Source organism: Oryctolagus cuniculus, chromosome 12, assembly GCF_051225735.1.
Source record: "Oryctolagus cuniculus isolate XC-2025 breed Fujian yellow rabbit chromosome 12, ASM5122573v1, whole genome shotgun sequence".
Lineage (NCBI taxonomy): Eukaryota > Metazoa > Chordata > Mammalia > Lagomorpha > Leporidae > Oryctolagus > Oryctolagus cuniculus.
This window is the reverse complement of record NC_142878.1, coordinates 67700799-67713328: the sequence shown is the minus strand read 5'-3', so window position 1 is coordinate 67713328 and position 12530 is coordinate 67700799. Positions and strand designations below refer to the sequence as shown.

Below are 12530 nucleotides of genomic sequence, written 5' to 3'. Positions count from 1 at the left end.
TAACTGAGCCTGCCTTCTCCATGAAGGCAAAGCTTGTGTGGTATAGAAAGGATTTAGGAATTTCCTGTCATTTCAGTTTTTGCATAATCAGAATTATGTATTTACTCAAAGAGTAGAAGTTCCTGAGCAGATATAAACTTTTTTTTTTTTTTAAATGTCACTGTTTCTTAGGTATTGGATAAAGGAACATGATTTTTTCAAGCACAAATCTGTTTTGGACTCCTTCCTGAAATATCATAAAGATGAATTTAACAAACAGGACCATAGAATTGCACTAAGTTGGGCACAGTGGTGGGATCAGCTGACACAAGAATCCATCCTCCTTCCTAGGATAAGTCCAGAAGGCAAGTATAAGATAACTGAAACATGAGCATGCTGAATGAGGGTTCAGTTAGGTGTTGGTATTTGAATATTTTGTTGTCTGCATTTTACAGTTCTTTTTGGAGGAAAAATAGTTCAAAATATAAATCATCCCATTAAGACCTCATTTATCTTAAAGATTTTATGAGCAATCTTTTAAGATTCTTTTTTTTTTTTTTTTTTTTTTTACTTATTTGAAAGATAGGGTTACAGAGAAAGAGTGGGAGAGAGGTCTTCCATCCCTTGGCTCACTCCCCAAATGGCCGCAATGGCTAGAGCTGGGCCAGGCCAAAGGCAGGAAACAGGAGCTTGGTGTAGGTCTCCCATGTGGATACATGGGCCCAAACACTTGGGCCAGCTTCTGCTGCTTTCCCAGGTGCATTAGCAAGGAGCTGATTGGAAGTGGAGCGGCCGGGTCTGGAACCAGCACCCATGCAGGATGCCAAAGCTACAGGTGGCAGCCTAGTCCAGTAGACCACAACACTGGCCCCACAAAGATTTTATGAGGAATTTATAATGTGATAGTGAAAGAAAAAAGTCACAGTTCAATAAATTGAGATTTCAAGACTGAGTTTTCATCCAAGCTTCAAAGTGACATTCTTTATTTTTCTCCTGTTCCTGATGTTTCCTCTTATATACATTGTGGATCTATGCCTATAGCGTAAACAGTGGTAGTTCAGAGAATCAGATTCATGTTTACTTTTACACCTCAAGTTTTTCTATTAAAGGAAAGGGGTGGGCATTGAGCATAGTGGTTAAGATGCCACTTGGGATACCCACACCTCATATTGGAGTGCCTGAGTTTCAATCCTGGTTCCATTCCCAATTCCAGCTTCCTGCTAAATGTACCTGGGAATCCAGGAGCCAGGAACTCAAGCGAGGTCTCCCATGTAGGTGGGGCTCAACCACTTGAATTATCACCTGCTACCTCCCAGGATTTGCATTAGCAGGATGATAGTTTAAAGGAGTCACAGCCTAGACCCAAGTTTTGTTTATTGTTTTTTAAGATTTATTTATTTGAAAGGCAGAGTTATTTAGAGAGAAGGACAGAGAGGTCTTCCATCCGCTGGTTCACTCCCCAAATGGCTGCAATGACCTGAGCTGGGCCAGTCTGAATCCAGGAGTCAGGATCATCTTCTAGGTCTCCCATATGGGTTTGGGGGTTCAAGCACTTGGGCCATCTTCCATTGCTTCCCCAGGTGCATTAGCAGTGGAGCTGGGTCAGAAGTGGTACAGGTAGGACTCGAACCAGCACCCATATGGGATGCTGGCTCCACAGGTGGAGGCTTAACATACTGAGCCACAGTATAGTTTAAGAAAGTATAGTTTAAGAAAGTAATTTTAGCCAGCGCCATGGCTCACTTGGCTAATCCTCCTCCTGCAGCGCCGGCACCCCAGGTTCTAGTCCTGGTTGGGGCACTGGGTACTAGTCTCGGTTGCTCCTCTTCCAGTCCAGCTCTCTGCTGTGGCCCAGGTGGGCAGCGGAGGATGGCCCAAGTGCTTGGTTCCCTGCACCCGCATAGGAGACCGGGAGGAAGTACCTGGCTCCTCGCTTCAGATCAGCACAGCACCAGCCGCAGTGGCCATTAGGGGAGTGAACCAACGGAAGGAAGACCTTTCTCTCTGTGTCTTTCTCACTGTCTGTAACTCTCTCTCTCTGTCTCTCTCACTGTCTAACTCTGCCTGGCAAAAAAAAAAAAAAAAAAGTAATTTTAGGGGCTGGCGCTGTGGTGCAATGGGTTAATGCCCTGGCCTGAAGAGCCGGCATCCCATATGGGCGCTAGTTCCTGGCTGTTCCTCTTCTGATCCAGCTCTCTGCTGTGGCCTGGGAAAGCAGTAGAAGATGGCCCAAATCCTTGGGCCCCTGCACCCAGGTGGGAGACCCGGCAGAAGCTCCTGGCTTTGGATCAGCGCAGCTCCGGCTGTTGCAGCCATCTGGGGAGTGAACCAACGGATGGAAGACCTCTCTCTCTGTCTCTACCTTTCTGCAACTCTTTCAAATAAAATTTATTTTTAAGTAAAGATTAATTTAAACCGCCATTGTGTGTCAGATTACAAAAACAATAAAATTTTAAGTCACGTAATTGAACAACTTCTTTATATTCAAAGATAAATATAATACAGTTTTAAAAATGAAATCACGTAGTTCTAAAAGATAAGTATGCTAAACCAAATTCTATACATCAATGAGAAACATTAACAACAAATCCAAGTGCAGGTGAAGATGTTCCTTTGAATTTGCATGTTTCCTTGAGAATCAAACTCCCAGTCTTCGTGTCTTTTTCTTGTACATTATGCTGTACCCACGTTCTCTGCATCTGATTGGATCCCTGGGTTTTATTTCATTTTCAGTGTGACATTCTCCACAAATACATATCATTGGCTGCTGCTTTGGGAGCTGAATGTCTTTGTGGGTGTCCGTTATAGGTTGTCCAGGCTACACAGGAACTATTTTTTGTTTTTTAAATTATTTATTTGAAAGCCAGAGTGACACAAAAAGGGAGAGATAAAGAAATCTTCCATCTTCTGGTTCACTCCCTAAATGTCTGCAACAGCTGGGGCTGGGCCAGGCCAAAGTCAGTAGCTAGGAGCCCAAGTATCATCTACTGCCTCCCAGAATGCATTAGCAAGAACCTGAATTAGAAGCAGATCCCAGGCCAGCGCTGCGGCTCAATAGGCTAATCCTCCACCTGTGGCACCGGCACACCGGGTTCTAGTCCCGGTTGGGGCGCTGGATTCTGTCCCAGTTGCTCCTCTTCCAGGCCAGCTCTCTGCTGTGGCCAGGGAGTGCAGTGGAGGATGGCCCAAGTGCTTGGGCCCTGCACCCCATGGGAGACCAGGAGAAGCACCTGGCTCCTGGCTTTGGATCAGCGCCGGCCGCAGCAGCCATTGGGGGGGGTGAACCAACGGAAAAGGAAGACATTTCTCTCTCTCTTTCTCTCTCTCACTGTCTAACTCTGCCTGTCCAAATAAAAAAGCAGCAGATCCCAGGCACTAATATGGTTTGCTGGTATCCCAAGCGGCAGCTTAACACACTTGTCCCTCCTTTTCTTTCCACCAAAAAATGTTTGTTTTCATTCACTTGAAAGGCAGAGCCACAGAGAGATGCAGGACTTGACCCCAGGCACTCCAGTATGGGATGCAGGCATCCTAAGCAGCAGCTAAAGCCACTGCACCACACCATCCTACCCCCAAGTTTCATTTTGTTTCCTTTTTTTTTTTCTTTGAAGATTTATTTTATTTTATTGAAAGTGTGATGGAGAGGAAGGGAGAGAGAAAGATAATCCATCTGCTGGTTCACTCCCCAGATAGCTGTGGTGGCCAGGGCTGGGTCAGGCTGAAACCAGCATTCTGAACTCTATCCATGTCTCCCACCTGGGCTGCAGAGGCTCAAGTAGTTAGGCTGTCATTTGCTGCTTTCCCAGGTGCATTAGCAGGGAGCTGGATCAGAAGTGGAGCAGTAGGGACTTGATATCAGATGCTGGTGTTGCAGGCTGTGGCTTAACTTGGTGTACCACAACACTGCCCTGTACTCACCTGCCCCAGTTAGCTCGTCCCCTGGCTGTAGTATTGTAAAACCAGCAGCACAAAAGAGGAAAATAGTAAAAGAAACAAAGGACCTGAATAATTGATAGATTTTATAAGTATGTCCAAAATGTTTACTCAGTAGTTAATTCAGTATGAAGTTACATGTCAATAGTCATAACTTCATTGCTGTTTTAAAATGTGTTTTCTTCTTCCTGTAGAATACAAATTATATTCTCCTAAAGCCCTCTGGAGATACCTCACGGCTCGCCATGATTGGTTAAGCATCGTCTCGTGGATTGGAGAATTTCAGACGCAGGATAGTTATGTTCCACATCACCAGAATAAATGGCCCTCCCTGACTGTTGATGTTATTGATCAGGATACTTGCTGCAACAGCTACATGAGGAATAGAATTTTAGATACACTGGGCAGGTATTATAATTGTTGAACTACTCTCCAGTGGGAAAAATAACAATAAAAAATAATGGTGTGAAATGTCCTAAATCCCAGCCCCTAAATCTTATTTTTTTATTTTTTAAAGATTTGTTTGTTTATTTGAAAGTCAGTTACACAAAGAGGAGAGTCAGAGAGAGAGAGAGAGATCTTCCATCCGATGGTTCACTCCTCAACTGGCCACAACGGCCGGAGCTGCGCCAATCTGAAGCTAGGAGCCAGCAGCATCTTCCAAGTCTCCCACAAGTGTGCAGGGGCCCAAGGACTTGGGCCATCTTCTACTGCTTTCCCAGGCAATAGCAGAAAGCTGGATGGGAAGTGGAGCAGCCGGGTCTCATAACGGCACCCATATGGGATGCCAGTGCTTCATGCCAGGGTGTTAACCTGCTATGCTACAGCACCGACCCCAGCCCCTAAATTTTTTTTTTTTTTTTTTTTTTTTTGACAGGCAGAGTGGACAGTGAGAGAGAGAGACAGAGAGAGAAAGGTCTTCCTTTGCCGTTGGTTCACCCTCCAATGGCCGCCGCTGCAGCCGGCGCACCGCGCTGATCCGATGGCAGGAGCCAGGAGCCAGGTGCTTTTCCTGGTCTCCCATGAGGTGCAGGGCCCAAGCACTTGGACCATCCTCCACTGCACTCCCTGGCCATAGCAGAGAGCTGGCCTGGAAGAGGGGCAACCGGGACAGAATCCGGCGCCCCAACCGGGACTAGAACCCGGTGTGCCGGCGCCGCAAGGTGGAGGATTAGCCTATTGAGCCACGGCGCCGGCTCACCAGCCCCTAAATTTTATACTGACGTTTTGAAATATTATACAGTTAACCTCATGTGGTAGTGAATAGATGGGACTTTTTTAAGATTTATTGGGGCCAGTGTTGTGGTGTAGCGGATAAAGCTACCACCTGCAATGCTGGCATAGCATATGGGCACGTATTCAAGTTCCGACTGTTCCACTTCCCATCCAGCATACTGCTAATGGTCTGGGGAAAAGCAGTGGAAGATGGAACAGATACTTGAGCCCCCACTACCCACGTTGGACATCTGAAAGAGAGTCCTGGCTCCTGGCTTCATCCTGGCCCAGTGCTGGCTGTTGGGACCATCTGGGGAGTGAACCAGTGGATAGAAGATCTCTGGCTCTGCCTCTCTCTATATAACTCATTCAAGTAAAATAAACTTTATTTATTTATTTGAGACAGAGCTTTTTAAAAAAAATTTACTGGCTGGCACCGTGGCTCACTTGGCTAATCCTCTACCTGCGACGCCAGCACCCCGGGTTCTAGTCCCAGTTGGGGCGCTGGGTACTAGTCCCGGTTGCTCCTCTTCCAGTCCAGCTCTCTGCTGTGGCCTGGGAAGGCAGTGGATGATGGTCCAAGTGCTTGCGCCCTGCACCCGGTTGGGAGACCGGGAGGAAGTACCTGACTCCTAGTTTCAGATCGGCACAGCGCCAGCCATAGTGGCCATTAAGGGAGTGAACCAACGGAAGGAAGACCTTTGTCTCTGTCTCTCTCTCACTGTCTGTATCTCTCTCTCTCTCCCTCTCTCCCTCCCTCTCTCTCTTTCACTGTCTAACTCTGCCTGGCAAAAAATAAATAAATAAATAAATAAATAAATACAGGATTTACTGACTTACTTGAAAGTCAGAGTTACACAGAAAGAGTAAGAGACAGATCTTCCCACTCGTTGGTTTACTCCCTAAATGGCCACAAGGAGTTGGGAGCTTCTTCAGGATCTCCCATGTGAGTGCAGGGGCCCAAGAACCTGGGCCATCTTCCACTGCTTCCCCAGGCACATTAGCAGGGAGTTGAATCAGAGGTGGAGCATCTGGGTCTCCAACCCATGCCCTTATGGGGTGGCAGCTTTACCTGCTACTTCACAACTCTGGCCCCTAGGAGATCTTCCATCTGCTGGATTACTTCCTAGATGGTCACAATGGCCAGAGCTGCTGAAGCCAAGGGTCTGGAACATTATCTGGGTCTCCAATATGTGTGGAAGGGGCCCAGGCACTTGGTTCATCTTACACCGCTTTCCCAGGTGCCTAAGCAAGGAGCTGGATTGGAAGTAGAGCAGCTGGGACTCGAACCAGTGCTCATTTGTGATGCCAGCATCATAGACAGTGGCTTCACCGGTTATGCAACAACACCAACCCTGGATGATTATTTCTTAAGTAATTAAGACTTGAACAGTGTTAAGTTATTTGATTTACTGTGAACCTAGCAACATTTAAATTTGTCATCCTTGAAATTTGCCCAATAGGAATGGGATTTTTCTTACATCTGAACTGGAAGACTTTGAACTTTTCCTCCTAAGACTGAGCCGTATTGGGGGTGTGATACAAGTTACCCTCCCTGTTCACAACTACACGAGTAAAGAAGGTTGGGATTTCCACTCTCACTTCATTCTGTATTGTTTGGAACATGGTCTACAGCATCTTCTTTATGTCTATCTTGACTATTACAGGTGAGTACTGAGAACTGATCTCTTCAGCAGGTGTTTATGTTTCCTCTTTGCATATTTTAGAGAAATATTAAACTTTCACCTGGAGAATGCTGATGTTTTTGAGGTAGTTACTCCCACCCCAACACTTGGTACATCTTTGGATTCAATGCCACATTCAACTAAATACTTAAGTGCTTTTGGTAATATTAATTCTGTAACTTCTGACCTTTTAAATAACTTGAGATTAGAATAAAATCAAAGCAGTACTCAATATATATCTATAAGATCAGCCTTCAGAATATTATCTGTGACCAATGTTAATTGCTGTAGCATCAGGATTAACAGCAGTCAGTGCAAGAAGCTTGTGATATATGGGTGCTTATGATATTCTTGGTGTAGGCAAAGTGCTTCCTATACATTTATCTCATTTGCTTTCCACAAGAACTGTGGGGTGGTCACTGCCGTGTCTGTGCACAGAGAAGGGAGCTTAAGCTTTGAGAGAGATCTTTAAAGCACATAGCTAGTCAGTGGGAGAGCTGGATTTAATTCTATTCATGTCAGATCCAGCGCCAACATTTGTGCACTAGTAGAGAACATTTTTATTTTGTGTAGGAAAGACTTGAAGTTTGAACAGAGAATGTATTTCTGGTGTGTATCATTGAAGCTTACACACAGGATTAATTCTCCATAGCTACTGGCAAGAGACCAATTTTCAGAGCCTTATTTTCAAAGTGCCTATTCTGAGCCTTCACTCCTCAAGCCTTAACTTGCCTCTTTGTATTTGTATATGTTTTTTAAAAACTCCTAAGTTTGGAAATGCCAAAAATCTTTTGTTGTAAAAACCAGTGAACTGTAAAGTCTCCTAAGGTACAAGGTAGATACAGGATTGGTAACACTTGTCTGTGGAGGTTAGATGTGATGTCTCTAAAATCTTATTTCCAGATCGAAAGGAATATGTGAAGTACATATTTGTGTTATACTTCTTTTTTATTTCAAGACCCTTTTTTCAATACTAGTTACTACCTGAGCAAACATGATTGTAACTTTCTTATCTTGTATTAATTAAACAAGGTTTTTGTTTGTTTTGTATACAGACTTAGTCCTGAAAATTGCCCCTTTTTGGAAAAAAGAGAATTACATGAAGCCCACCCTTGGTTTGAATTTCTAGTTCAGTGTCGGAAAGTTTCCAGCAATTTAACAGGTATGAGTGTACTGTATTAACACAGAAACTTTGAATAAATGACAGGTCTCTTTAAATGAATCATTTGACTATAGGCAAATACCTGACTGTAACTTGAGGCTTACACTTTGCTTAAGAAGCAAAAGACTGAAATGTAGCCTCTTGCCCACCAAGAAGAGGTAGACTTGGATGAGACAGCTTGTGTGGTTGTGTCCCTTTCCCCCAGCTCAGCCTTGTGTACCCTGACTTTGGGTCTCACTCATCCTCCCAGCGTATCACAGGCCGAATTCTTGCTCTCTGGTAGATTGGCACCCTTTTTCCATGAAGAAATGGACTGTCCTCCAGGTCCCCATATAGTGTGAAAAGAAATCACAACGTTTGTGGGACTGTTTGTCCTCTTCAGTACCACTGCTGATGTGTAAAACCTTGCCTTAGTTCTAACCAGACAGAAAAGCCCTGTTACCCTGAGGACTTAGGGGGTGTTATCCCAGTGCTGGGGGGAATGGAGATGGGCAAGGAATGTAAACAGCCAGTCTTCACTGTTCTTCAGTGCCCAGTTCTCCCCAAAAGAACAACTGTTTCATAATGTGGTTTTTAGTTTTTGTTTCTGGGTGCTGATTATCAAGTATAAATGTTCATTGTTAAGGAAAATATTAGGGACTGGCACTGTGACATAGATTAAGCTGCTACCTGCTTACCCGCATCCCATATGGATGCCAGCTTATGTCCTGGCTGCTCCACTCTGATCCAGCTCCCAGCTAACACACCTGGGAAAGCAGCGGAGGATGGCCTAAGTGCTTGTGTCCCTGCACCCTGTGGGAGTCCTGATGTAGCTCCTGCTTCCTGGCTTTGGTCTGGCCTAGCCCTAGCTGTTGCAGTTATTTTGGGAGTGAACCAGTGGATGGGAAACTTTCTCTCTCTCTCATCCTCTCTCTCTCTCTCTCTGCCTCTACCTCTGCCTTTCTGTAACTTTTTTTTCTTTTTTAAAGAAAAATTGGAGGGGCTACTGTTGTGGTATAGCAGGTTAAGCTGCTGCCTAAGACACCAGCTCAAGTCCTGGCTGCTTTACTTCCAATCCAGCTCCCTACTAATGGCCTGGTAAAAGTAGTAGCAGATGGCCCAAGTGCTTGGCCCCCTGCCACTGACATGGGAGACTCAGATGAAGCTTCTGGCTGTTGCAGCCATTTGGGGAGTGAACCAGTAGATGGAAGACTGACTCACTCTCTCTGTCCCCTCCTCCTTCTCTGTCTCCCTACCACTGCCATATCTTTGCCATTCAAATAAATGAAACTTTAAAAATTTTACATTGAGAAATCTATAATAGGATATAATTTGAAACAAGCACAAAAATTTTATGTTAAATTATATTTAAGACTATTTATAATAGGAAAATACTGAACATAGCCTTGCAGGTGGTGGCTTAACCCACTATGCCACAACATTGGCCCCTAGATACAAAATTTCTGTGTCAAATACTGTACATGTTTAGAATTTCTTGCTGTGAGACTAGATTGCCTTCTAAGGGGGTTGCACCATTTTATCTGTAAGTCTTAGTTTCTACTCAGCTTGACCAGCATTAATGGTTGGTGATAATTATTTTAAATTCTTGTTGATTTGATAAGTGATATGTGGCATCTGGTTATTTCATTTGCATTTCTTCATTGCTAATAAATTACAAATTTTTATGTAAAGGAATTATATTTCCTTCTTTGTAAACTAGTTACTTATTTTTGTCCATTTAACCATTAGAATCAGTATTTTTGATGTGTTTGTAATGGACTTTGTCACTTGTAGTTTTTCTTAGTTTATTTTTAACCTTTACTTTGAATAGATGTTTCATTTTCATGTAGACAAATCTTACGTATTTTTCCTTTTGTGATGTTTCCCCATTGCTTTATTTTTTTTTTTTAATTTTTGATAGGCAGAGTGGACAGTGAGAGAGACAGAGAGAAAGGTCTTCCTTTGCTGTTGGTTCACCCTCCAGTGGCTGCCGCGGCTGGCACGCTGCTGCCGGTGCATCACGCTGATCCGAAGCCAGGAGCAAGGTGCTTCTCCTGGTCTCCCATGCGGGTGCAGGGCCCAAGGACTTGGGCCATCCTCCACTGCACTCCTGGGCCACAGCAGAGAGCTGGCCTGGAAGAGGGGCAACCGGGACAGAATCCGGCGCCCCGACCGGAACTAGAACCTGGTGTGCCGGCGCCGCAAGGTGGAGGGTTAGCCTAGTGAGCCACGGAGCCGGCCTCCCCATTGCTTTTTTTTTTTTTTTTTTTTTATTTGACAGGCAGAGTGGACAGTGAGAGAGACAGAGAGAAAGGTCTTCCTTTGCCGTTGATTCACCCTCCAATGGCCGCTGTGGCCGGCGCGCTGTGGCCAGCGTACCGCGCTGATCCAAAGGCAGGAGCCAGGTACTTATCCTGGTCTCCCATGGGGTGCAGGGCCCAAGCACTTGGGCCATCCTCCACTGCACTCCCTGGCCACAGCAGAGAGCTGGCCTGGAAGAGGGGCAACCGGGACAGAATCCGGCGCCCCGTCCGGGACTAGAACCTGGTGTGCCGGCGCCACAAGGCGGAGGATTAGGCTAGTGAGCTGCAGCGCTGGCCCCCATTGCTTTTAAGCTTAGAAAGTCCTGACTATAGATGAAATTAAAATTACTTTTCTTTCTCAGATTACGCAGTTCTTAATTTAGTGTTCATTGCTGTTACAGAGAAAAACATACTGTTTTATTTTCCAGATCCTAAGCTGATCTTCCAGGCCAGCCTTGCAAATGCTCAGATTTTGATTCCCACGAACCAGGCCAGTGTGAGCAGTATGCTACTGGAAGGACACACCCTCCTGGCCCTTGCTACCACCATGTATGCTCCAGGGGGTATCAGCCAGGTATGGACAACATTTTTGCCTTTATTGGGAAATAGGACTGATTTTAAATTTGTCAGAAATATCTATGGGTTGTATAGATCTCAGTTGGTAGTAAAATATAACATCTTTCAAGGTAGGCATTGAGTGCAGTTAAGATCCTGGCATCTCAGGTTGGGTGCCTAGGTTCAAGCCCTAGCTCCACTCCTGATTCCAGCTCTTTGCTAATGCACACCCTGGGAGGCAGCAGGTAATGGCTCAGGTGGTTGAGTTCCTTCCACCCATGTGGAATACCTAGCTGTTCCAAGCATTTGGCCTTTATGGAGTGAACCAGCAGATGTCTTTCTCTTCTTTAAACATGTAGTTTTTACTTATTTTCATCTACTTGAGAGGCAGAGCAACAGAGAGAGACCAAGACAGAGATCTTCCATCTACTGCTTCACTCCCCAAGTGAACAGCAGCCAGTACTGGGCCAGGCCAAACCCAGAACTCCAGAACTTGATGTGGGTCTCCCACATGGTGGCAGGGGTCCATGTACTTGAGCCATCATCCTCTGCCTCCCTGGATGCATTAGCAGGAAGCTGGATTGGAAGCAGAGTAGCTGGGCCTGGAAGCAGCTTTCAGATATGGCATGTGGGCATGCAAGTGGGAGCTTAACCTTTGTACCACAACATCCACTCTTGCCTTTTTTTCTTTTTAAGATTTATTTACAGAGAGGCAGAGGCAGAGACATCGCCATCTACTGGTTCACTCCCCAAATGGCCACAAGGGCCAGGACTGGGCCAGGGTGAAGTCAGGAGCTTGGAACTCGATTCAGCTCTCCCACATAGGTGCAGGGGCCCAATTATACATATGGGATGCTGGCACTGCAGGCAGCAGCTTAACCCACTGCATCACAATACCAGCTTTGCACCTCTGCCTTTCAAATAAATAACTAAAAAAAGTAATATGTACATACAACTGCTTTCAAGTGTTTCAGTAAAGAAAATAAAGATAAATTTTAAATTGTATATCATATACTAAGCTGAAAGAGCTAATACATTGTACAGAGATTCTTTTTACTCTGTTGTTTATTTACTAACACTCCAGATTTGTTTCAGGGTCTGATTTTAGATTTTGTGCTTGAACATTATTTTCTACTCTTCATTATCTTAGGTTAAAGGAAAAAAGAAACCATAATCTTTAGCTACCTAATATAAACTTTTTTTTTTTTGGACAGACAGTGAGAGAGAGAGACAAAGAGAAAGGTCTTCCTTACATTGGTTCACCCCCCAAATGGCCGCTACGGCTGGTGCTGCACAGATCTGAAGCCAGGAGCCAGGTGCTTCCTCCTGGTCTCCCATGCGGGTGCAGGGCCCAAGCACTTGGGCCATCCTCCACTGCCTTCGCGGGCCACAGCAGAGAGCTGGACTGCAAGAGGAGCAACCGAGACAGATTCCGGCGCCCCAACCGGGTCTAGAACCCAGGGTGCCGGCGCCGCTAGGTGGAGGATTAGCCAAGTGAGCCGCGGCGCCGGCCCTAATATAAACTTTTGAAGAACCTGTGGGAATTTGCCATTTTTTCTTTTGTTTTTGAGTTTTTTTTTTTAAAGATTTATTCTGCTCTGGTTTCTCCTCAGATTGTACAAATCTTTTGCCTTTTAAAAGATCGATTTGTTTATGTGAAACACAGACGAGACAGAGAAAGATCTTCTATCCCCTGGTTCACTTCCCAAATGGCCACAA

At 45.1% G+C, this 12530-nt stretch overlaps 1 protein-coding gene across 5 annotated transcripts in view; it reads left to right on the top strand.

The window, feature by feature from the left end:
* SPG11 (SPG11 vesicle trafficking associated, spatacsin) overlaps window positions 1-12530 on the top strand; it is an 83963-nt gene that overhangs the window by 30844 nt on the left and 40589 nt on the right. For all 5 annotated transcript variants that reach the window (XR_016218068.1, XM_089310232.1, XM_089310231.1 and 2 more), the window contains 5 exons: window positions 172-344; window positions 4107-4320; window positions 6591-6794; window positions 7868-7974; window positions 10685-10830. Coding sequence is in view for 4 of the 5 variants with exons in the window: in XM_089310232.1 (XP_089166358.1) it covers window positions 172-344; window positions 4107-4320; window positions 6591-6794; window positions 7868-7974; window positions 10685-10830 (844 nt within the window). In the remaining variant the exon portion in view is untranslated. The remainder of the gene's footprint in view (window positions 1-171; window positions 345-4106; window positions 4321-6590; window positions 6795-7867; window positions 7975-10684; window positions 10831-12530) is intronic.